The sequence below is a fragment of the Amphiura filiformis genome, chromosome 10 (genome assembly GCF_039555335.1).
Source record: "Amphiura filiformis chromosome 10, Afil_fr2py, whole genome shotgun sequence".
Lineage (NCBI taxonomy): Eukaryota > Metazoa > Echinodermata > Ophiuroidea > Amphilepidida > Amphiuridae > Amphiura > Amphiura filiformis.
In genome coordinates this window covers 35,959,098-35,987,054 of record NC_092637.1, presented here as the reverse complement: position 1 = coordinate 35,987,054, position 27,957 = coordinate 35,959,098, and the positions used below count along the sequence as shown (strand labels likewise).

At 37.2% G+C, this 27,957-nt stretch overlaps 1 protein-coding gene across 1 annotated transcript; it reads left to right on the top strand.

Moving 5' to 3' along the window:
- The first annotated feature begins 2,421 nt into the window (after positions 1 to 2,421).
- On the top strand, positions 2,422 to 27,957 carry LOC140161824 (uncharacterized). Its single transcript, XM_072185121.1, has 13 exons — positions 2,422 to 2,569; positions 5,656 to 5,876; positions 7,198 to 7,278; positions 8,328 to 8,486; positions 14,671 to 14,900; positions 17,438 to 17,614; positions 17,918 to 18,172; positions 19,038 to 19,195; positions 21,605 to 21,718; positions 24,452 to 24,599; positions 25,342 to 25,494; positions 26,840 to 26,963; positions 27,444 to 27,957. Exons 1-13 carry the CDS (start codon positions 2,422 to 2,424, stop codon positions 27,615 to 27,617), a joined length of 2,142 nt encoding a protein of 713 aa, XP_072041222.1. The 3' UTR covers positions 27,618 to 27,957.

Genomic DNA, 27,957 nt, shown 5'->3' with positions numbered 1-27,957 from the left:
CCCACCCCTCAATTTTAATGCTTCCGCAGCCACTGTATTGGCTCTCACCATAAGGCCACAAAAATGTTTGAGTGGCATAGCCCGACCGACCATAAAATTAGGCCCGACCCTAGAGTTTTTTCCTTTGTTTTTGTTTGTTTGTTTTTTGCACAAAAAAATCAATTTAGGAAGAAAAAAAGTTCCAAGACCTTTATCAAACGCAATTTTAACAGCTTTAAAAACAACAACAACAACAAAAATCCGACCTACCTACCCTAATTTTTTTTTAATGTTACGCCAATCAAACAATTTTCTTTTTGTGGCCTAATGAAGACAAAAAAAACTTACAGGTTGCACCGGGTTGTTACTTAGTGGCTGCATGGGCACCGCGGGAACTTTGAAGAAACGTCAGCGCGTCACGGCGTAATACCATTGCGTGTGCCTTTGTTCACGCACAATGCACGCGCGCACCTGCATGATGTTGATAAATAGCAACCAGCCCTGGCAACTTGAACAGCCCGAGCCGAAGCAGCAGTGTTTTATAAAAGTCTCTCGTCCAGCAAATTTGCATTGCCTGAAGTTCATCAAAGTTACCAAGGTAAGCTTAACAAAGTTGAATTTTCGGCTTTAGTTTTTAGTCGCACGACATTATGCAGTTACTGTCCGTTTTTCCTATTCAGTGCACACACAGCGCTCCAATTGATGATTGACCTTTAGCTCACTCACTTTAGGGTTCTCGGTTTCATCAAAAGGAACCTGAGATCTTGTCCAAGCAATTTAAGATCAAAAGCTTTCCAGACACTGGTCCGTCCTCACTTAGAATATTGCTCAACAGTGTGGAATCCTCATACCAAAGAGTTGACTGATAAAATTGAAACCATCCAGAGAAGAGGAGCAAGATTCGTGTTCAGTGATTACAGACGTACCAGCAGCGTTACCACCATGATGAAGAAACTAGACTGGAAACCACTCCACCTGCGGAGGAAAGTCGCATGTGTATCTATGTTCCATAAGATTGTCAACAATCAGGTAGCCATCCCGCCACACGAATTCGTGCAGCCGGTCCAAACGCCTGCAAATCTTCACGCCTTGGCCATAATCAATCGTACAGCAGACTAACAGGAAGAACTGATCAATACATGAACTCATATTTCCCACTCACAACCAAGAGTTGGAACAACCTGCCGCAACAACTAGTGGACATTAAACTATCTACACAATTCAAGACAGCCGTGGCTGAGCACATCTTCAGCCAGGAAGAAAGCACCCAACGAGAATAAGCAACCGAAAGCACCCTCAACATCCTCTCGCCTGACCTCCGAAGGAGGTGTTGAGAGTACCTATCAGATTCAGATTCAGATTTACTTTAGGTATAAGCAATAGACTAGTTAGTGGGCTGGAGGGAAAACCCTTCACCCAATAATAGCCATAGAGGCTCACGTGTGAATTATAATGTTCATCCTTAACATACTACAATTTGAAGTAAAAAATGTCATGGGAAAGCTGTTGTCGAGCTGTTTTTACGAAGAGAGACTTCCTAAATTTCATAACAGTCGGACGTGTAATTTTAATGGCAAATTGTGCTCAACAGCTGACTCGAGATAGCTCCAACTTCGAGCGAGCACCATCGTGTGATCGGTTTGATCAATTTTCGCCATAGAAGCTGTAAAAAAACTTCAATTCTTTCCCTGACTATGGTCATCTAAAAATGATTAAAATGCGATTTTGGGAAGATTGTTGTCGAGCCCTCCCAAATATGGAGTTCTGACTGCCCGATAGGGAGCTAAAAATGGAAAAACTTTTTCCAAACCGTGTTAAGTCTAAAACGACATGTTTCTCATTTACTTGTGTGATACGATCACAATAAATGTGACAAGTTTGACATGAGTTGTACCATCAACATGGCTGGATAACAATATGCAGACTTTTGTTCTCATTTGGAAACAAAGGCCACGCTCAGTATTGTAAATGTGCGTTTGCTTTGTAATGGTGCATCCAACTGAAATTATAATGCCTATTTCATCACAGCACAGGTAAATCAGAAACATATATTTATAGATTTATCCAGGGATATGAGACACATCCCTGATTTAACATAGTTGAGCTGTTTTGAATGAGGTTTAAGTCCTCCAAAGGTCGTGGTGAATTCTGCTGTACATGTAGACATGACTGCATAATGATGCAAGTAATTTTCTAAGAAAGTTGTCCGCAGAATGATGGTAAATTAACTAAATTTGATGCATTGCATGGAGGGAGAGTGGACACTTTTATGATATAATCGTGGTGGTAGCGTTGGTGGTGTTCATAATGATGATGATGATGTTGATTATGATATTGATAACATTTTCCAATAGCTTACAATGACGATAATGATGATGAAGTTGATTCTGATATTCTGTTTTTACAATCACAGCATACATACATAATGATTTTATAGTGATCATGGCACCAAGCACACAAGGCCATCAGCAGAGTGGCGGGGTACAAACGGGTGTACATGTGGGGCATCCTATCACCATCGTCAACCAACATGCTGTGCATGCGCATGAACTTACAAAGTTCTTAAAACAACACTTCAAGGTACCCACAGGTAGGTTCAAGGATGGATTCTGGGGAAGGGTCCTACCCCCTTCTAAAATTGTTTTGGAATTTATTTAGCTATTTAGACCCTGATTTTGGACCAATAGAGCTTCATTTTCAGTCTAAATGTCACACTGTTTTTGATTGTACTGCTATCTACTGAAGATATCATCTGTAAAGCCAGTGCTATCTACTGCAGATAACATTTGCAAAGGCAGTGCTATCTACTGAAGATAACATCTGTAAACCAGTGCTATCTACTGAAGATAACATCTGTGAACCAGTGCTATCTACTGAAGATAACATCTGTAAACCAGTGCTATCTACTGAAGATAACATCTGTGAACCAGTGCTATCTACTGAAAATAACATCTGTGAACCAGTGCTATCTACGGAAGATAGGCCTAACATCTGTAAACCAGTGCTATCTACTGAAGATAACATCTGTAAACCAGTGCTATCTACTGAAGATAACATCTGTAAACCAGTGCTATCTACTGAAGATAACATCTGTAAACCAGTGCTATCTACTGAAGATAACATCTGTAAACCAGTGCTATCTACTGAAGATATATATGTAAACCAGTGCTATCTACTGAAGAAAACATCTGTAAACCAGTGCTATCTACTGAAGATAACATCTGTAAACCAGTGCTATCTACTGAAGATAACATCTGTAAACCAGTGCTATCTACTGAAGATATCATCTGTAAACCAGTGCTATCTACTGAAGATAACATCTGTGAACCAGTGCTATCTACTAGTGATGTGGTCGACATGCCTTATGTCGACATAATGTCGACGTCGGCACGTATGCCGACATGTCGTCATCAAAAAATCATGTCGACAAAAAAAAAATTTTTTTTTTTTTTTTTTTTTTCAAAAATATTTTTGGCCAGAAAAGCAAGTTATAGGCCCAAACTGACTTGTTATTCAGGTTGAAACCAGAAATACTGCTACTAAAAAAAAAAAAAAATGCCAATTTTTTTTTACAAAGTTGGATGAACTTGTACATTTTGATTACCTTTGCTTCTATTGGACAGTCAGGGACACATTGAATTAGTATGCATTGCTAGCTGTTCAATAGAAACAAAAGTAATTCAAATGTACAACTTTTTCCAACTTTGTAAAAAAAAATTGGCATTTTTTTTTTTTTGAGTAGCAGTATTTCTCTGGTTTCCAACCTTGAATAACAAGTCAGTTTGGGCCTATAACTTGATTTTCTGGCCAAAAATATTTTTGAAAATTAAAATTTTTTTTTTTTTTTTTTTTTTTTTTTTTTAGAATTTTTTTATGTCGACACACCGTCGACGTCGGTATACGAATTATATCGACATGTCGACAATAAAAAACGGTGCCGACCACATCACTACTATCTACTGAAGATAACATCTGTAAACCAGTGCTATCTACTGAAGATAACATCTGTAAACCAGTGCTATCTACTGAAGATATCATCTGTAAACCAGTGCTATCTACTGAAGATAACATCTGTAAACCAGTGCTATCTACTGAAGATAACATCTGTAAACCAGTGCTATCTACTGAAGATAGTCATCTGTAAACCAGTGCTATCTACTGAAGATAACATCTGTAAACCAGTGCTATCTACTGAAGATAACATCTGTAAACCAGTGCTATCTACTGAAGATAACATCTGTAAACCAGTGCTATCTACTGAAGATATCATCTGTAAACCAGTGCTATCTACTGAAGATAACATCTGTAAACCAGTGCTATCTACTATAACATAATGTAAACCAGTGCTATTTACTGAAGATAACATCTGTAAACCAGTGCTATCTACTGAAGATAACATCTGTTAACCAGTGCTATCTACTGTACTGAAGATAACATCTGTAAACCAGTGTTATCTACTGAAGATAACATCTGTAAACCAGTGCTATCTACTGAAGATAACATCTGTAAACCAGTGCTATCTACTGAAGATAACATCTGTAAACCAGTGCTATCTACTGAAGATAATATCTGTAAACCAGTGTTATCTACTGACTGAAGATAACATATCGTCGGTCGCAACACATAGTGGCGTAGAGTGATTTTTCAAACTTTCTGTTTCACTTAGTGGCGTATTATAGGTTTAGAGCTGGCTATTGTCCTATAATAGTTTTTCCCTGTTTCCTATTAAAGATACAGTGTAATAGGTTGAACCTTAAACTTCAATTTCAAATAGAATTAGGCCACTGAGAGATAACATTGGACGAGTATCGACTCCGTTACTAGTGTCATATTCTTCAAAAACGTTTTGCTCGGAGACATATTTTGTCATTCACGTATGCCACTTTGTGTTGCGACCGACGATATGTAAACCAGTGCTATCTACTGAAGATAACATCTGTAAACCAATGCCCTCTTAGCTGGTATCAAATCTCTCAGTGTAATACCTCAAGTTTTATATTGATATTCACGTACGCCACTTTGTGTTGCGACCCGATTTATATGTAAACCAGTGCTATCTACTGAAGATAACATCTGTAAACCAATGCCCTCTTAGCTGGTATCAAATCTCTCAGTGTAATACCTCAAGTTTTATATTGATATCTATGCATACCCAGTGGTAGCACCAGGGGGGGGGAAGGGGGGTAAACAATTTTAGGATAGGGGGAATATATCAAAATAATTTATATAAAATTTTGCATTTTAGGCCTAACAAGTGGACATTTTTCAAATTTTGACTGGGAGGAGGAGGAAGAAGTGGGAGAAATCCAAGATGATGGTAAAATGTCTCCCTGACATCACCACTGCCAGCCCATCACTATTTGCTGAGGAGGGCACCCTCAATATTTTTCAAAATTCTGTTTTGTACACGATTGTAATGTACTTTATTAAACTAACATCTAGTAACATACCCTGCAAAAATTAAGACTTTAGGTTCTGTAGTTATGTCAAAATGGTAGTAAATTCCAATTTTCTTTGCTAGTTGTTCGGCTTAAAATTAAAATAGGACATATTTGACAATCAAAGCTAACATTTTATGGACAATAAATACTAATCTATTTTTTTATGGCTTCAAGTTGAGTGTCCTCCACTTAGTAATTTGAAATGAAACCATTTAATTATTCTTTTAACAAACAGCACAGCCATACAAGGCCGAGAAATTGACTCGCAGGACAAGTAGAACATGTGTAGGAGAATACGACAAAGAAAAATGGCGGAAGCATTTTGCCAGAAGACAAGACCATTTGAATGAAGGGTTCTTTACATCACAGTGTGAACCTTACCAGTCTATTGGCAATATTGAATTAGAATCTAAACATATGGTGCTTGATGTCCTCGCTAAATGTCTGCCTAAAAAGGTAAGCCATGTCACAAATATTTGCATTCATGCAGGGGGCAGCCAGTGGCGATACCAAGAGAAGCCATGACCCCCTCCCAAGAAACAAAAAACAAACAAAAAATTGGCTTTACCCTCCCCCAATCCCAAACTCAGAACAAAAATTATGAAAAATGTACTATTTTGGGAAGATATAGAAATTTACCCCCCTATTTCACTTTTTCCCACTTATTACCCCCCCCCCATACCTGGTACCACCACTGGTTGCAGCATCATGATGGCTAACTTCCAAGCTACATTTTAAAAACAGAGACTTAGTTTTGAAATGTTGGTGGAGAGTTGTGAAAGGGCCCACTCTGAGGGCATCAGGAATTTTTCCTTGGGGGAGGGAAAGTCAATAAGAGAGTGAAATTGTGTGGGGGGGCATGAAATGACTGAGAGGAAGGTAATCAAGAGGGGGGGGAGCACAAGTTGAGCAATTCCACAGGTCCTCCCTTGGCACCACCACTGTAAAAGGCTCCCCAACCATGCCAACTGTTCTTAATTAAGGAAAGGCTGCAAGAAGTGTTCGCAAAAACTTTGTCCCATGAATTGTACCCTGTTCATGACTCAAAATACTTGGTTAAAATTGAAAAGTATGCATCTTCCATTTTACTCATGTTTTCCAAAATTTAACTCTTAAGAGTATCATATATTTTCAGTTATAATGTGCATGTATAGTTGTTTTGAACCAGCTGAGATCAATAAATTTGCATTTATATCATTTTATATGTACAATCTTGTAATATGGATGGAATTGGTTAAATTTTTTCAAACCTGATTTTTTTGGCTTTATTTTGCAATGCTTTCACATGTCCCAACTTGCACTTAAACCAACCAAATTTGTTGTGTATGTCAGTCAACAAAGCAAAGTACTTCATAAAGTCATTATGTCTTCCCATAGAACTGCATATTAAACCAGTAGTGTTTCTTTCACTTTCCCTTGTTATTTCCTTAAAATGGACAGAAACCCAGAAACCCTGTCGGGAAGGGTTTCTGTCCATTTTAAGGAAATAACAAGGGAAAGTGAAAGAAACACTACTGGTAATAACTGTATTGTTTCAGCATTTTGATTATAGAATAACAAATTTAAAATTTGTAGGAAATCATATATTATGGCTTTAAACTCTGGCCTCAGTATTCATGGTAAGCACCTGGTCTTCTTTTATTTTTTAGGATATAAATTGGTGAAAATTTGTCTTCATATTCATGATATTCTTTGGAAATAACTGTTTGTTAAGTAAATTATGTGTGTCCTTTTTTTTAAAAACAAATTTAAGTTTTTATATTTCCTTTGTGTTCAGTTACCTCTTCCTGGTATAGGATTTGGAGGTGGACATCATGTCACTGTGTCACCAACAAATGAGAATGAGGCCAGGCATAAGGTGAGAAGATGATGCTGATGCTGATGATGATGATGAAGATGGTGATGATGATGATGATGATGATGATGATGATGATAAAGATGAAGATGGTGATGATGATGATGATGATGCTGATGCTGATGATGATGACGATGATGATGATGATGATGAATGATGATGATGATGATGATGATGATGACGACGACGACGACGACGACGACGATGATGATGCTGATGATGATGATGATGACGATAAAAATGATGATGATGACGACGACGATGACGATGATGATGCTGATGATGCTGATGATGATGATGATGATGATGATGATACTGCTGATGATGATTCATGATGAATATGATGATGATGATGATGATGATGATGACGATGACAATGAAGAAGATGATGATGAGATGAAGATGATGACAATGATGATGATGATGATGATGGTGATGACAATGACGATGACGATGGTGATGATGATGGCGATGATGATGATGATGACGACGACGATGACGACGGCGACGACGATGATGATGCTGATGATGATGAAGATGATGATGATGATGACGATGATGATGATGACAACGACGACGACAACGATGACGATGATGATGATGCTGATGATGATGATGATGCTGATGCTGATGATGATGAATATGATGATGATGATGATGATGATGACGATGACAATGAAGAAGAAGATGATGACGATGAAGTTGATGATGATGATGATGATGTTGACAATGATGATGATGGTGATGAAGATAATGATGATGATGATGATGATGATGATGATGATGATGATGATGATGATGATGATGATGATGATGATGATGTTGATGATGAGGATGATGATGAGGATGATGACAATGATGATGATGATGATGATGATGATGACAATGATGGTGATGATGATGATGATGATGATGATGATGATGATGATGATGATGATGATAAAGGGCTCAAGCAAACTAGGAGAAACTTGAAGTAGAAAGTGGAAGAAAAAAAACTAGTCTCTATAATGAAATTATTATCCATAATGAATACAATTTGTCACTTTTTTCAGCAATTATCCCCATCAGGTGATAAGGGTGGTGAACTAAGCGAGGTTGACATGGCAACAGCAGGGTTCACATTCATACGCGACTACCTTAAAGATACAAGGGCGTTGCTTGTAACCGGTAAAGGTGGACAGGCATTTGAAAAGTGTGCCAAAGAAATTGAGGTGAGTAGCCCTGATTTTGAAACATCCAGGCAAACACAAAACATTTTACAGAAAATTCAAATGCTGGGTTATATATATAAAGGGTATAAAACCTTAAAATAGCATTTTTGGAACTGAATGTTTTTTTGTTTGCAAAAAGGTGTGCCAAAATACAATTTACAATAACATTTCGACAACATTTAAAAAATGTTTTATATTGCTGTAGTGTTTTCATATTACCGTATTCGTCCGAGTATAGTCCCACGTTCGAGTATTATATCCCACCCCCCATATTTTTTTTTTTTTTTTTTTTTTTCGGTTTTGGAGTGTCCCTGGACCTAGACCTAGATGCTAGGATCATTCATGGCAAGACCTAAAAAAAAAAAAAAAAAAAAAAATTCAAGATATTTTGTATTTTTAATATGAAAATTGATAATTTGTATTCATGCCATACTCTATTAATGATTTCAAAATGCATTGAATTTCCAGGATTTTTTTTTTTTTTTTTTTTTGAAATTGAGTATAATCCCACCCCCAATTGTGAAAATTTTCACATAAAAAACGGTGGGACTATACTCGGACCAATACTGATAAATGTTTAAAAATGTTTTTGTGATCTCTATATGGTCGAATCCAACCAAAAGTGTCCACGGGCCAAAAATAAAAGTCCGAAATAAAAATGTCTCCACAATTTTTTCCTTTTGCCCATTGATTGATGACATATTGGCCTTATAGGAACCAAAAGTGCCATTACTAATCTTGAAAAATAAATCCAGGACATGTGATAGTAAATGTGATATCAAAACCCAATGTTACCTACGAATACCACTAGGATGCTTTCACTATCGTAATACTAATCAACCTAAAACAAATGGAATATTCCCATTAACGCTTTTTTCGTGTAATGTAGACCACAGGGTGTCAGGAAAATGCTAGCTCAACCAGAAAATATTTGTTTTTATTTTTATAACGCGATCAATATGATCTTTGTCAATTTATGCTAGTTTATTTTTGAAAATGAAGTTTAGGTCAGTTTCTGTATTTTATTTATCAAATGAGTATGAATCAATTTACACATTGTATAAGAACGAGTAGGATATATGTTTTCAAGAATATTAGGAATTATACGCATACACCTAACGTTTTATACAATGAAAAGGTGAAGAAACCCGGGTATTCGTAGGTAACATGAGCGATTTAACAATATCTATATTGAGTTTAGAGGTTTAAATTTGGCTATTATGGTAATGAATTAATAAAATGGTAGTTTTAGATCTCTTTCAGATGGTACGTCCAAATGAATAAATGCTATTACCTTAGATCAAACATTTTTGATGCTTTTAGCAAGATTTTGACCACTTCATTTTGATACACAAGTAGTTAATCAGCAATTTTACATAATAAATAATTGTTGAATGAATCCGTATATGGGTAATAATAGTGTCCTGGGGTACCGCTTAAAGTTTTGACAATTAATTTCCATTGGTAGGGACACTTCATTACACATGTCATGTATTATGCTGTATTCGTAAGTAACATTTCAGTAATTGTAGGTAAGAATTAGACTTTTGGTGGATATCGCAATCAAAACTTCATTTTATAAAGCACTTTGAATGTAATATTTTCTTTATGTGCGTTTATTGATACTTAAGACCCTATCATGTATTAATAATGTCGGTTCACAGCGGTTGAAAGAGGATTGAAGTAAGAAACAAAGGCACGAAAGTGACTTTAATTTGATTAATTGCACACAAATCGCTTAAAACCGTTATTGCAGACTTGTGAAGTCCATCTTGGAGTCAGTTACGTCTTGTGGCCTTTCTTTTGAGGGCAACTACAATTAGCTTTATACCAGGGTCCATCACTGTGTTGTCTAGATCATGAGACAATGAGAACAGTCGTTTTTTTCCATGGTATTCGTAGGTAACATTAGCGAAAACGTCAAAAGTTACTTTCGAATAAATGAATTTGGACACAAATTACTCAGAAACCAGAAGGTCGGTAAACATTTAAAATGAAGCACACATGACAGTTGACAAATCCAAGTATTTATCCCCTTCTAATCTTCTTTGAATCTGATTTTTCTTTCAAATGTGCAGACCGTCGTCTATTTCAGTACATATTTTTCAACAATTAAGCCGTATTCGGTTTTGCATGGTGGGCATGTATGTGAATTCGCAACTTTCATTGACATATGATTTGATAGCAAACATACAGGCCATCGTTATGTACCAATATGGACATTGGCATGAATGGCGGTGTTTCACAATACTGTCATGATGTCAAATTGTATTCGTAGGTAATATTCGGTTACCGAAATTTACCTACGAATACTTGCTTTTATTGTTGCCATCTCAGAAATATTTAAACGCAGGCTATTGAAACTTGGTAGAAATAAAGAGTGTATTACCCTGCACCTATTCCTTAACTATTGTTTACTATTCTCTCACTTTGTGGAAATGACACAGCTTTTAACATGTATTCGGAGGTAATGCATATTTTTTTACCAAACCTACCCTTGTGCCATTTAGAATTTCTGGCAGCTAAACACAATAATAAAGATGTCCAAATACAATGCATTTCAGTATTGGACATATCAAAGCTTGTATCAATTGCGCATTTATTAGTGATTTCCATTTTTAAAGATATATCTAGTGCTATGAAAAATTGTATTCGTAGGTAATGTAAAAAAATACCACTCAAAAAATAATCACAGAAAATTCATAATTATGTACAAATATGTGAAAAATTGAACAGGCAATCTTTGAATACACACCTTTTAGGAAATCAATTTAGATTCAATCCAATGAATTCTTTTCATAACTGATTTAGATGTTTTTAAAAATACCTTAAGAAATATTTTGAAAAAATGGGTAAAAATAGCATGTTTTGGGGTCTCTGTGTCTAAATTTTTCACAGAAGGGGTTTTATTATATATGGCGCGAAGCGTATGATCAAGGCGAATAAACACAATATAAAAACGAATGTCAATTGATTAATACTTTTAAGTTATGGCCCTGAACATGCCGTGTACACTTTTGGTTGGATTCGACCATATAAATCTAGACATTTAAATGTTATTGAAACATTTTGATCACAACCAAAACATGTTTATAACATTTTTATGTCTGATGGGATGGTTCAGATAGTTTACCTGACTACAAATAAAACAAAAATAATATTATTTGTTTACAAAAAACACTAACAATTTCATAGGATTAAGGCATACAGGGTGTATCAAAATGATTAGTACCCATCGATATCCAGTGAGTATGGACAAGACTGCCGCATCAAAATGCTGTGAGCATAACATCCACCGTTTTTGTTGATTTATGTCTTAGGTCATTAAACAATAACTTGACAATAGTCATTTTAAAGGGGCACTTCGTGATCCACAGCCTCATCCCCCACTTTTCTCAAAAAAAAGTTGAGATTTTTATATCACTGGAAACCTCTGGCTACATAATGTTTATGTACAAAATATTTCTTGCAGATTAATTCGTTTTGCAAAGATATCGTGAAATTTGAATTTCGGTCTGGTGCACCAGAACGAAATTACAACACATTGTCTATGGAGCAGTGTAATACACATAATCATGCATAACTCGCAAACCCAAAATCGGAATCAACTGAAATTTTGGAAATAGGCTTTTTTCGTGGATATGTACTGAAAAATGTCATAAAAAGAGGATGCTAGGATCACGAAACACTCCTTTAAAAGAAACTAATGTTGAATATTGTGTAAAAAGCAGACGTTTCATTAGACAACAAAGCTGATGGGTACCAATCATTTTGATACAGCCTGTATTCAGTGATTTGTTCATCCGGGGAATCTTACAAATCATAAAATTTAGATTTTAACATCTTTGTTATTGTCATGTGCTAGCATAGTCTAATCTGCAATTTCTCAAATTAGCTTCATGTATTTGAATGGTGCTTTAACTTTGTCAATAGGCCTACATTTTTTGGTCAAATTTGTTCATTTCTAAAATACCTAATGACAATTTTAATGACTCCTATTCTTCACTTTTAGGCAATTTATATTACAATTTTAATTATTTTTCACTTTCGCTAGGATCACTGAATCTCTGGGATCACTGAATGGGCTTATAAAGTACAACATTTTCCAAAAATGCCCCCCTTTGTAGGCCCAACAAATTTTTGGCACCCTGTTCCCTTCCCCCAATTGCCCTCCCCCCCCAAAAAAAACCAAACAAACAATTGAGTCACCACCACAGTTTATCTTTCTGGGCAGGGTTTTCTTTAAGCATTTTGCTGAAAGGGTATTTTCAAATTTTTTTGACCCTTTCAATTGTGAATTTTTCCTCTGAAGGAGTCAAAGACATTGCCCAAGGGGTATTTTTTATAATACTATTTTTGAAGACATTTTTAACAATATGTGTGTTTTTGGAGCCATAGATGTAGATTTTTTGCCAGGGGGATGGTCCATACAATTATCCCCCAATGTTGACGCCTGTATGTGGGTTTCTGACCAAATTAACCTCATAAGTGGCCATTATAGTCCCAAAAGTGCAAATTGTTGCGCGCTTTAATAGTGCGAATTTATTCCACTTTTGCACCAAATTTCAACAGTTTAGCTTCAAAATGGTAAAATGTTTTGTACCATAAACTTATTCTTTCGCCAAAAGGTGCTGGATTCATTATACTTCAAGACATTTTTCACCCCCCCCCCCAGTCAATAAGAAATATACGCCACTTTTGGGAGCAGTGGCGGATCTAGAGCAGTCAGAAGGGGTGGGGCAATTTTAAAAGAAAATAATAACATTTAAAATAATAATAATAATAAAAGAAGTAAAAAACTTGAAGACCTAATTGAAGCAATTTGGTGGATCATTTTGGCACTATAAAAAAACAGTGTAAAATTTTAGTTTAAAAAGCCGAACATTTGTGAAATGAGCAGTCCATGGAGCCTTTCGTGGACGGCAACTTTTCCCTATTATGGTAGGCCTATACAAATTGTGTTAAACATAAATTGGCAAATGTCGAAAGCAGAAGTGAAAGTGGCCGTTTGTTTATCAACTACGCAGGGTGATGTTCCCCCCTCAGAACTTGGAAAATTTGCAAAATGAAGACCTAATTGAAGTGATTTGGTGGACCATTTTGGCACTATTACTGTGTAAAATTTAAGTTGAAAAGCCGAAAATTGTGAGATGACAATCCATAAAGCCTTCGTTGTCACGTTTTCCCTATTAGGCCTATAAATTGTGTTAAACATAGGGCCTAAATTGGCAAATGTCGAAAGCCGATGCGAAAAATGGTCACTTGTTTATCCACTAGGCATGGGGGTGTCTGAGGGGGATGTTCCCCCATGAGAGGGAATATTTTGCAAAATTAAAGTCCAACTGAAGGCATTTGGTGCATCATTTAAACAGAAAAAAGGACCCGAACCAAATTTGCAAGATTTCAAACTTTTTTCAAATTTTTCAAATTTTACTAATCACTAAAACATGCATGGATCGATGCTGACAAAATGTGATGGGCCCTACATATCGGGAGTAGGTCCTAAATGCCAAAAGCCGAGAATAAATGCACAATATCGGGTGTTTCTCTATTCAAATCTTGCAATATCTGAACGCGTACGTTTTCAAGATTTTATGCAGCGTTGGACTTTGGGACTTTGGATTTGAAGGAGTCAGCAAAGTGCCTGAACGCGTAAATACGCGTGTTTTGTGCGTTAAAGAAAACCCTGTTTCTGGGTGCACACCAGTAAATAGCTCCCATTGACTTTGTGTACAAACAGGGTCTGGGAAAACGTCATTTTCTTGACTCTAGAGCGACTCAGTTCTTCAAAACTCACCCTTTCTGCAAGTCGAAGGTCAGATGAAGACATTCATTGAAGAAATTATATATGGAGTCCAGCATTTTTTCGCAGAAATGCCGACTAGATCACCCTATAGCCCACACAGCTTACGCCACGTAACAAATAGCTTGGTGTTTCTGAAATGTAACACATTTTGAAAGTTTAGCCAAATTGTCATAAAAAGTCAGATCCTGCTCATTTTTCACAGAGAATCTATTTCCCAGGCCTAAATGAGGATTAAAAATGAATCAAGTTTTTTAAAAAAGCTTTTGCTAATGTATTTAATTTAGTTGTATTGCACGTTTCCTCGTTTGAAACACTGATTTTTTCCTCCCAGGGTGTAGGAGACTTGTATTTACTGGTGTGCACTCTTCAATTTTATAGGAAAGAAAACGTCAACTGGCAGAAGATGCTGACACAAGTAACAACACCATAACCTTCCTACCACCGGAGATGTCACATCGTGACGTGACAGGCTTTCCATCATCTCATTACAGTCCGCTTCAGTATGATCGTGCTGCATCCGCTTTATCTACTGAGTCTATGAGAAGTACGCTCTCAACGGCATCAAGAACAAAACCAGTAGATAGTGAAGTAGAAATGGAACGCATGAGGTATGATTTGTGAATTTTATAAAATGAGACAATTTTGCTAATGTGACAATTTTGCTGTAATTATTGTTTTTGCGAAAAGCTGATAATTTGCAACAACAGCAGATTACCGGGCTTCAAGTGATCATATATTTGTCCTACGTTTTTAATTCAAAATGTTCCTATATTAAAGGGGCATTTCGTGATCCACAGCCTCATCCCCCACTTTTCCCAAAAAAGTTGAGATTTTTACACCACTGGATACCTCTGGCTACATAATGTTTATGTACCAAATATTTCTTGCAGATTAATTCGTTTAGCAAAAATATCGCCAAATTTGAATTTCGTTCTGGTGCACAAATTACAACACATTGTCTATGGAGCAGTGTAATACACATAATCATGCATAACTCGCATAAGCATAAAATCGGAATCAACTGAAATTTTGGAAATAAGCTTTTTCGTGGATATCTACTGAAAAATGTCATAAAAAGAGGATGCTAGGATCACGAAATCCTCCTTTAAGTCGTTGGTTTAGGACAATGAGAAGGAGGTCCCTAACCCTAACCCTAAATATGACCTCCTCTAACCTTAACCCTAACCGTGACCTCCTTCTCATTGCTCTCATCCAGTGTTTACCTATATTTACAATGGCTGGCTTGAACCCTTGAGATTGAAAATGATGGTCATTTGGTGAAAAAAAAAATAGTAAAGGGTTTTTTGGATGACAAGCATGGGCATGGTCAGCTTACTTGGTCACAGTGGGCAAAATTAAATTTTTGTCCTGGTTTTGGGGGCATTATTATGGCTCGATATTGGCAACATATAATGTATACCAAGATATGTTTTTTGAGAGACTGTAAGGTCTTCCTGTTTTAAAAGGGGGGCTTTATTGGGAACTAGATTTCGCGGTTCTCGGGTTGGGTGGTTCTCGTGATAGGACTATCTCTAATTACCCAACACCCGTTACCCATATAGGCCTACCTGCCCTGACCTTTTAAACTACTATGATATACGTCTCTCAATGATCAAGACCCAATTTGACACAATTATCAACTTTTGTAGCGCTTACTGGGCCATAATCTGGAAACCCATCGTTCGCCTCTTCCAAGCCCTGTCCTACTACCACACTAATTATGAGGTCCCCCCCAAATACCCCGAAATATGTGTTGAAAATAGGCCTATTGATCCGATGAGATGCACCTTGACAATTAGCCACACTGTCATGCTTTCCGATGCTTGCACTGCGCCCGTCGGTACTCCACGCACTACGCGATAGCGCACCGTGAGCACAGAGAGACGGACACGCCATGATTAGTATTATGATATGTGCACACAAATTTGGCATTTACACTATTTTGGCCCATAATCAAGCTGATGTGAAATGGGTAACACAAAGTATGTATAGGGCATTTGGGATGGTTCTTTCATTTTTTTCCTCCACTTTTCATTTTTTTCATTTCCTTTTTTCCTCCTTTCCCCTTTTCCTTTTCATTGCCTTCCTGATTTTTTTGCCCCTGGCTATGATGTTACTGATGACATGGTCCTAACAAGAGGGTTGGGTTGGGTATGAGATTAATCTGAATATATAGGGGTCTATCCGTCCTTCGCACGGATCCGCCATCTTGCTACCAAAACAAGGTTCTCCATGCAAATGCATGCGCAAAATGTGCATATTTGTTTCTCGCGCTTTGCTAGCAACATGCCAGAAGGCTTTTGCAATGCTTACACTGTAATTAAAGCATGCATTTGGCAGGCGTACACACACACCGCACACACTTTGTGGGTAGAACCTTGTTTTAAGAGTGCGATCGGCGAATTAACCCATGGGTGCACCCAAATGAGATCTCATTCTTCATGTAATGCAGAAGCATATCAAGAATGGCATCATATTGGGTGGGGGGCACCAACCATGATTGGGGGCCGGGTCTGATGGGGGGGCACAAGCCATTTTTGGCAATTTTCCTATGGGATTTTCTCAATTTTGCAATCGATTGGGGAAACGTGCCTCCATTCCCCCGGTGCCCCTATGGTGCTATGCCACTGGTAGAACACTAAGAGAAAGCTTAATGATATTTTAAAAAGATAAAATGATTTTGTTCATAATTATTTCTCCGATGATAAACATTAAATACAATCTTATATTGCTACTGTTACATTAAGGGGGTACTACACCCCTGGCCAATTTTGTGCATATTTTTGCATTTTTCTCAAAAATTATAGTGCATTGGTGACAAGTAAGATATGTATATTATAGGGGCAAGGACTGCAATTACTGCACTGAAAATTCAGCAACTCACGGCAAATAGTTATTGATTTATTGATCAAATATTGGTTTCCCTCATTTTTGACTGTAACTCCACAACTGTTGTTTGTGCTGAAATAAAATTGCCAGTGCAGTAGTTGTAGTCCTTGCCCCTATAATATACATATCTTACTTGTCACCAATGCGCTATAATTTTTGAGAAAAGTGGAAAAAGAGGCACAAAATTGGTCCGGGGTGTAGTACCCCCTTAATGTTGTTTACTATCACTTTCTCTTCTCACTGTGCTTTTCTTCAGGCTTTCCTTTAATCGTAACCGAAGAGCCGTTATTCAAAAACTTGATGCCATCTACAAGGTAATGAATGCTCTGCATAACATGAAAAGTCGTGACTTGAAGACCAGGGTTCCACTCCCACATGAAGCTGTCAAATACCTGTACAGAGAGGTTCCAGTTGCAGAGAGAGGTGGCATAAGGTACAAATTTTTCCATTTTTCTAATTTATTTTTTTCATTAGGCGCATATTGTTTGCAGTTATAGCAATTATATTATTATTTGATTTTAATCTTAATTTTACATGGTTTAAACAAAACAAAAAAAATCTCCCAAAATGCAATATCTGGATCGGTCGGGCCCATAAAACGGTGTGTTTTTATTTTCTCATCACATTAACTCAGTACTAAAGTAAATTATGAAATATAGATCACAACTTTCAAAAACCACCAAAGACCAGCATCTATTTTGAATCTAATTTGTATTATTACTTTTTTCTTACGAAGTCGGCCAGCTGGAACCATGACTACAGCCTGCACCATGACATCTACAAGACCCACGGCTCCAATGGAAACCATCCGATCATCAGCAACCTTTGGTGGGTCCAGTGACTTGAGTTCAGCCCAGACGCAGGGTGGCGCTAGGCATGCAGGTGGCGGCGGTAAGGTAACATCCCGATCGCATCTGACACGACCCAGTTTTGCACAGGGTGGCAGGACACAAGATGGAAATCTCTCACCAACACAAATTGCTTGGAAAAAGTAAGTGAATTTAGAGTAGTCCAACGGGTAGGTCCCCAGCAAACACAAAACGTTTTCGACATCATTCGCAAAAGGTTAAAAAAGGTTGTCAGAAAAGCGTTTAAATGTCGGGTTATATAAAGGGTATATTAAGGGTATAAAACGTTTTCATAACATTAAAAACATTTTTGATAATCTACTGCTCAGCAAACACAAAATGTTTTACAGAAAACGTTTAAATGTTTTTGTGTTTACTGCATGCAAATATTTTAACATAACAAAAATAGTTTACAATACAATTTTGAAAACATTTTTAAAATATTGTTGTAATGTGTTTTTATACAAAACGTTTTAAAACGTTTTCATGATCTTGATATAACCCAACATTTTAATGTTATTAAAACGTATTTACCTAAACCAAAAGCCAAAATATAACTTATTTAAAACATTTTTAAAACTTTTTTTGTGTTTGCTGGGTCCTTTTTCTTAGTAACCAGACCATCTATACTCAGATGACTAAGAAAATATCAGGTACTCTTTCGACTAATTCAATGTAGAATACATTATTTATGGGCATTACTAAGACCACCTTATTATCATCTTGGGAAGAGGGGGCATTTTTCCCCAAACATGGGTCCCTCCCTGTTTTCCCCCATGCCCCCCACTCCCACTGCCCCTCTCTGGTCAGAAAAAAAAATCGGGACATAGTATATTTGTACAAAATTTCAATTTGACAATTTTTCAAATTCCCCCTGATTTCACTTTATGCCCCCCCCCACCACCACCCAATTGTCCCCACGGAAAAAAAATTGTGGTGCATAACTGGAGCATGGACTTCATTTTTCACTTTTACAAGAATGACTTTTGTGTACAATTTTTGTTGCAGGTTTGGTAGAGTCGGTGGTATAATTAGTAAGATGAAGCCACAACCTCCAGAGAAAGACCCCAAAGTGGCAGGCAAAGTGATAGAGACATGGGAGGACTTATTGGCAGTACAAACCCATAACACTGGAGGACAGCAACATAGACTTAGTGTTAATCCTGGTATGTCAGTCAAAATTAATAGATAAATTTTCACGGGAAAATTTTCTGGACATGTGACACCCATGGGTGCAGACATATTAGCATTATGGAGTGTGACCCCGAGCACAGCGGGTGTTCTTCCAATGTATTTGAATAGGAAGAATTCTCCCTTTGATACAAAATAAGTTACTTGTCGCAAGTTAATAATATTATGGTAAGAGTTTCCGTAGATAAATATTTTTTTCCGTAGATAGATATTTTTGAAATTGCGTTTTGATGATATTGTGAAGAAATTAAGATTACATAATATTTAATAAATTTGCAATGCACACATTTCTATCAAAATTGCGGCCAAGAATACTATTCCAATTCAAAATTACTAAGACTTGAATAGCGAGGTCACTGCCAGGGGTCAAGGATCAGGCTCGAGGTGGTCATGTGTCCAGAAAATATTCCCGTGAAAATTTACCTATTGTTGACTGTATGTGTATGACAACCAAAGAGATTGGTACCAAGGAGTACCAACTCTGTCATATTTGCTTGTCACTCTTGGAGGGTGAAATAGTGTACCTCTGGATTCAGTATTTTGAGATGCAAGCAGGAAACTTTGATTTAACCCCCTCATCTAACAGCATTTCTGATTGGTTGATAACTTGAAATGCTCATTTCAATTGCTAATTATGACTAGGCTTTAAACTATTTATGGTCAAACTTGCATTTGCAGATGATCTTATTATAATACCCTGCTTGATTGGTTAAAAATTGGATACAATATTCATTTTGGCCAATTGGCAGATAGTTCTAATGGGGTATGCACTTGTTTGCTATGTGCCAAGAACACACACTATGTGCTATGTGCTAACACTTTTGAAATACTCAAGCTTAAATATGCAAATTATTGCAGGGGGGCCGGCCAAGATCGACTGAATTTTGACGTCGTCATTGGTTTTACACGTAAACATGAAAATGTCTCGAATATTTCCAAAAGTGTATGTATATTATCAAGCAATATTTTATCAGTCTAAATCCGTTGAGGTTCGACAATGAACCTCATTGTAAGTACTATTTTTTTGAATTTTTTGTATGAATAACGCACTATGTTATGATACAATATTTTAAAATTCACCCATGTTTCGCAATAGCCCTCCGTGGTCTAGTGGTGTGCAGGATTGCCTGCCACCCACACGGTCCGAGTTCGATCCCCATCCCCGCCCCAGCGCAAGAATTTTTTTCTTCACATTCATTTGGGATCCAAAATCATTTATTTTCATGTGAAAATGTTTATATTGCACTAGGAAATATATTTTGTGCACTTTTTTTCTGTAACGGGGCCAATAGAGCTCGGGGAAAAATAATATTAAATTGCGTCGAACGTCCAGGCAGTGTTGCCGTCATATTGTTTGTTTTGTTTACGATATTGGCTGTTACCGCAGCAAAATGACGTCGTCCACCATCGTCTGAATTATTGTTAGATTTTGGAATTTGCCAATCAATGCCACTATTTTTGTCCCCTATGCATGACAATCCAAGATTTACGGACAAATCAATTCCAAGTCAGAATTATTTATGTTTTTCCAGTGGAATTACTATTTTCCATTTTCCCTTTGATTAAACACATTGAGTGGTATGCTTCTGCCACAAATATACAATGGCATTGAAATAACACATAATCATGAAATCTTCACAAAAAATAATGTGTTATGTGATGTCAAAGCAAAATTATATTATTCAAAAACCGTTGAGGTTTGGCAAAGTACCCCACTCTAAGTATGTTGCTTGTATTCGTAAAGGCTAACCGTCTATTTTGAATGGGCTCAGTGGCGGCGCCGACGGGGGGCATGAGCTCTTGTCCCCCTGTTGCCCCCAAGAAAAAACCCAAAATTACGAAAATTTCCACTTTTTACGGTAATTTTGCGAAATTTTTGTTGACACAAATCAAATAAAAAACTACAAATTATTGGATTTCTGGAGTTCCTGTGCATCCAATGTTAGGCCTATATCATGTATGCTGGTGTTATGTTAACAAAAGCCTCCCCTCACACCCCCCCACCCAACATCCAAATGCCTGACTCAAATATGTGTACATCCATATCAAAACGTTGCACTTGTCGGCTGCTACATGTGCCTCATTTGACATAATATTAACAGCTAGGAATAAATAGCAGACTCATCTCAAGTGGAAGTCACTTCAAATCGTCCCCAGGTGACATGGTTATGGAATGTTCTCGGTATTATTAAGCCATGTGATTTGGGGATGATATAAAGTGATTCCCACTTGAAATGAGTCTGGTATTTATTCCCAGTTATTGTGTGAAATGAGAAACATGTAGCAGCCGACAAGTGCATCCTTTTGATATGAATGTACACATTATGTCTTCATTAATCAACATTAAACATAACCCATTGTCTCAATGAATGATTATATTCCAGAAAAGAATCCAGGTTATGGTATGAAATGGCTTCATCTGCACAGACATCATGATCATCACCAACCCAACAAGCAGCCATATTGGCTTTCTGTAAGCTTATCAAGTGCTGAAAAGGGTAAGAATCAAAGTGTCCATCCCTTGCAAGATCTTCAGTCAATTATTGCTGAAGGAAGCAACTTCAGATTGAAGGATGCCATGCTTTCTTCATATTCTGTTACACCTTGTCGCCAGGCCCACATGCAGGATTTTTTTTGGGGGGGTGCTGATTTTGAAAAAGTGGGACTTTTTTTCCAAAGGGGGGGGGCAATTTTGTGAAAAGTGGACTTTCTTCCCAAAATGTGGACCTTTTTTTGACCAAAAAGTGTAAAAACCTGATTTTTTGATTGTGATTTTTGGGACTTTTTAATACTTTTCCAAATGGAGGGGGTTGCACCCCCTGCATTATATGGGCCTGCTTTTTGGTATTGTTTGGCATAGTGCCGCCTACCAGTGTTATCCAAGCTTAGTGCGTCATCAGCATTGAAATTTATGGCTCCAAGTTTCAGTTGCGGTTTAGATTCTTGAAATCTTTGTTGATCATGAAGATCAATGATGTTACCAACCTTGATAAATTGTTTGATTTTGGACGTTCAACAAAAAGAAAGGCAGGTCTACACTAATTTAGTTCCCATAAATACGGATTCAATATGAGGTGATTATAGCCATGTTAGTCTTGCACAGTGAGCTATATGGAGTCCTGGGTGATGTAATGGAGTCTGAGCTATCCTGTCATAACATCTTTGTACACATAGCGGATATGGCACTGAGTTGGTCAGTGTAAACTGTCACAACAAATTGGACCAATTTAACATGAAGAGCATTATGTGACATAGGCCGAATACAAATGAATGAGGGTTTTATCTGGGGAAGCAAAATTGATACATATCAATTTGTAAGCACTCTTTAGCAAACTCACAGTTCATTGAATTTAAAACCGTATGACAAAACAGGCGAAAATAGTAACTTTTTGCACAAGATTTGCAATTTAAAGATAATTGGCCATTGCTCATTCTAGTGACGCTAGTATATGGACAATATAAGTGTGCTTTTTCAGTTAATGACATAAAATTTGAAAAATATTGTAAGGAACACTTGAGGTTTTGACTTTTAAAACCTGCTTTTTGGTCAAAAAAATGTGCTTGGATAGGTAGTTTTCAACAGAGTTTTCCACATTCCCCTTGCTATAGTATAACATTGAATTGTTTTATCTGTTGACCTAGTGATGAAAAGTGTTATAGGGGGAAGTGTTAGCTTTCATTTGATTTTAAAAAAAATTCTGATTGGATGAAGGGAACACTTGCGGTTTCGACAAAAACCAATCAAAGAGGCCCATTTTTCAGCTAGAAGCTCCACAGCTCTTACATTGCTATGCACTCAACCATGTAGTGTAATCAAAGACTGTGCGGAGACAATTCACTGCTTGCGTGAGAGCTTTTGGAAGAAAATGTGTGCTCAGGTGTAACGAGGTGGAAACTGTGCGTAGATGGTTTATAAGAGAATCGTTTTTGTATAGAAACCTTTCCATATGAATTGCTAATTACGCTCTACCAGATTTCTATTTGGTTATAATTAAAAAGTTCAGGATTAATGTAATGGAGTCTGAGCTATCCTAATCTATCCTTTTTGAGCTGAATAGATTTCAATTTCTTAATAACAAAATAGTCACAACAAATTGGACCGATTTGTCATGAAAAGCATTATGTGACTCAACATAAGTAAATGTCTGAATAGGAACAAAATTGAGACATTAATTTTATATCATGAATCAAGGCACTTAACTGACATGTTATTTACCCCTGACAGTGTGCAGTAGCGTAGCATGGATCACCATATTGGGGGGGGGGGGGGGTACCGGGTCTAATTGGGGAGCACAAGCCAGTTTTCAGAATTTTCCTATGGGATTTTTTCAATTTTGCAATCGATGGTGGGGGGGCACGTGCCCTTGCCCCTATGATGCTATACCACTGACAGTGGGTATTTACATGATGGAGGAAGTGAATTGAGTGATCCGATTCTGATGTCAATGAGCAGTAGCACCATGAGCTCTTTCTTTGTGTGTCACTCTACAAATGCACCCGAAATGTACACTAATATTTTGGTTATCGCCATCTCACTATGGACCACAATGTCCTCATCCCAATGGCATTGTTCAATAACCTCAACTGAACAATCACAGTGCAAAATTTGACCTCAAGTTGCAGAGTATGAGTTTTAGTACCCAAATTTTCAAAGGTCATTCAATGAATGTACAAACGTTTGGGGTTTAAGAACTGTGCCCCTGATAGATGAGCATGTTGTGGATCCTAGTGTCTTGAGTCAAATGAGACCAAGTACACATTTTGAAGTTTTGAAAAGTAGTTTAGCAGGTGAACTGACCAATAAATTGGGCTGTTCAGTTCACCAATAAAACCACGGTTTAATCTGTAAACTTCGATATCACATCAATATTAGGGTAGCAAAAGCGAAGTCAAGAAAGATATCACATTGGCCTAATTATTTCATTATTTTATAATCACATGATACCTATCATGACCTTGCTTGTTATTACATGATATCGATGTGATATTGATGTTTACATGGTACAATTTACCGAATAGGGTGCAACTTGTTAGACTTGAGTCCAGTCCTCGTTTACGGAGTTAAGGATTAGGGTTTGGGGTTGGGGTAGAGCAGTCTTGTAATAACACTAGTACAGTTGCACCCTATTCGGTAATCGCTCTGTTTACTCCATCAACAGCAGGAAGGTGCCAATTATAGGACTGGTCTATTATATGATGTTGATTTGTTAATTTTTTCCTCTTTAAAACAGCTAAGAGACCCATCCAGGTATCAGCCAATGGCACAGCTAAGGATAAGCACAACCCCGAAAAGACGCTCCAATCTTTGAAGGAAAATTTCACAAAAACCCAGAGAAAATTAACCAGAGAAATCATGACTGACTTGGAGAGAATGGAAAGGTATGTGACGTTATGTTGTTCCATGTTTATGAGCAACTTTATAACTAACTAGATTTCGCGGTTCTCGGGTCGGGCGGTTCTCGTGATAGGCCTATTTACCCAACACCCGTTACCCATATACCTGCCCTGACCTTTTAAAATACTATGAAATGCATCTCTCAATGATCAAGACACAACTTGACACAACTTAATCAACTCTGTTTGTTTTGTAGCTCTGATGCTTACTTCGGTAGTTCGGTAGGCCTACCCATAATCTGGAAACCCATCATTCGCCTCTTCCAAGCCCAGTCCTGCTAGTTGGAGGATATATGTTGAAAATAGGCCTATTGGTCCGATGAGATGCACCTGTTAGTCACACTGTAATGCTTTCCTATGCGCGCACTGTACTCCGCGCACACTCCGCGATAGCACACCGCGAGCACGCAATAGTGCACCACGCGAACACGATAGCGCGCGGACGGACGGACACGCCGTGATTAGTATTATGATGAAGGTCTAACTGATGTGTAGGGGAGACCGATATCAGCACACATTCATTTTGCAGTGTGCATTTGTCCCAGAGAGAAATTTTCCCAACTTTATTTTACCAATATGGGTTAAAACATACTTTTAAGGCATTTGTCGGAAGAATTCTAAGATTGACACTTGAAATCAGTATAAAAAAACCATTGTGTGTAAGAATGTAACTTTTTTATACGTTTCTTGTTATACCTTATGAGAAGATTTGTTTTCTTTTATTCAGGGAACGATGTCGTACATTTCGTCAGAAATTTCACTCATGCGATAGCAGTCCTTTATTTGAGAAGACAGTGAAGCATATGAGGGATGTGGCCCCTGTCACTCAAGTTGGTATTGTACCGGATGATACTGATATTGAAATTAAACCATCAAAATGGTACGTAAGACATTATAGATAATATGTTTGGATTTAAAGACTGATCCTTTGAAGATAAACCATGTCAGGGGTGTAGCAAAAGCTTCAAGGCCCATGGACAAGCTAGGGAGCAGTGGGCGGCCCTTTTAAGGGATCTGGAATGAGCGTTTGACAGTATTTTTGAAATTCACGATATAATACAAATTTTATGACAAATTATTAAAATTTTATATTTTTCACATTTTTTATATATAACAGTCCTCGAAGTAAATGTGATAAATCTAATGATATATTCTTAAAGTGTATGTAGCTGGGAGGAAAAGCCGACGATCAATTGAAAATTTTTCCCAAAAGACCTAATTTTTTTTTTTTTTTTTTGAAAAAATCCATATCTTCAATACGAAAGGTCAACATTTTCAATTGATTGTCGGCTTTTCATCCCACCTACATACACTTTAAGTATAAATCATCAGATTTATAAAGTTTACTTCGAGTACTGTTAAATATCAAAAATATGAATTTTTAATAATTTGCCATAAAATGTGTATTACATTGCGAATTTCAAAAAATCAAAATTATTTGATATCAGAAGGCCATTCTTCATATTCAGAATGCAATTCGATATTTCTGATGTGCTCTAATGTCCGACAATAAATACTGTCCAAATGTTCATACCACATCCCTTAATATCTCCTTTATCATTTTTCTCATTTTTGCTTTTGCTTGGGCCCCCTGAACCCTCTGGGCCCCTGGACTTTGTCCATCCTGTGCACCCGCTTGCTATGCTTTGATTAATGTGAAGGTACTGTAACATTTTTGCGCTAAATTTGATTTTGGGTTCGAAGCAGCTAATAAAAACAATGTGGGAATATATGTGATATAATCAAGGGGACTGAGTCATATACATTGGCAGTTTACAAATTAATGCTACATTTTGATGCAAACTCCATCAAAATTGGACATCTAGTTACCGAGTTACGAGGAATTTATCAATGGCTGAAAACAGTGTAAAACAAAAGAATTTGCACACTGTTTTTGCCAATATCTTAAAAATAATATTAGCGACATCCGACTCATTCCCCTTGATCATGTCACATATTTCTTTTGTAAGTGAGTCTGTACAGGGCTATGCACAAGAAGAGCATTCCATATGTGGGATACATGGTAAGAAAGATCTCTGGAGGCTGACAGGTCTTTGATCTTGGTATCAATTCAGAACAATTAGCTGCTATTGTTACGAACAATAGAACCCAGAATGCCAGCAGTCAAATCGACTATAAGTTCTGAAGCCATCCCTCACAAAAAATCACTGCTCATGAGTACAAAAGTTTAGCCCTATTTTTATTTTCATTTTATGTTGTAACAGGTACGTAGACATGAAAGCAGAAGCCGAGTCTGCTGTAGGTAAAGACGACCCAGAAGTGTCAGAATTGCTACAGAAAGTGGCTAGATTCTACCTGGAGGACTCTAGATCTATACCAAATTCAAAGGTATTTTTTTTACTAAATAAATGAAACAATCAAACCAAAGGGTGGTCAAATTTCAAGTTGATTGTTGAGCATTATTAGGCACTGCATCAATGTCTGGATGACTCTGGATATTTGATTCAATTCAAGAGATAAAGACATTCCTATAGTTTTTCAGCTTAGTTTTCCAGAGAGTGATATCACACTTTTACGCAACTATATTGCATGAGTTAAATTTTGCAGCATTTGGGAACTAGCGTATATACAAATCAATTTATTGTTTCTACCTTTGGAAAATGCACCTATGTCACTGACTGGGAGGTTTTAATGTGCTTTTTTTCTTTGATATGATCAAGAAATAGATGAAGGTGTCATATTATTAGCAACACTACTTCAAAATATGAGGACAAATAACGAAAGAGGCTGGTAATCTGTTCTAACATCTTTGTAGCTCCGCTCTCTGACAACTCCTTTGCTTATTTTGGTTTCTTTCTTTTCTTTTAGGAGAAGCTCTGTTTACTGATGATGTCAATGCCAGCCAGTCAACTCCTTACCATCCCCATGCAGCAGGCCATTCAGTTTGTCATGGACAACATCATCCTAGCACCCCCAGAATATTTCTCTCAGTGGTTGCAGCAACGTAAAATCCCACAGATCATCCCTAGTAGTCAGATATAATGGTATCAACCTGATACCATCAACCAATCAAATTGTTTGATAGGGAAAATTTGGGTTTGAACATTGATAATCAAGGGTATATGCTATTTTGAACATTCTTGCAATTATGGTATCTACCAGATAATTTGTTATCAATAAATTGAATTGTTTTAATAGTGGAATTTTGATTGGGATATTTTGTTATTGGTGTTTTTCAACACTCCTCTAGTTGTCTGAAATGGTACCTTCCAGACTGTCATTAACCAATCAGATTGCTTGATAATGGACATTTGGAGTGGGACATTTTAAAAACAGGGGTGCATGTTATTTTTAAACATCCATACACTCTTGTCATCTACAA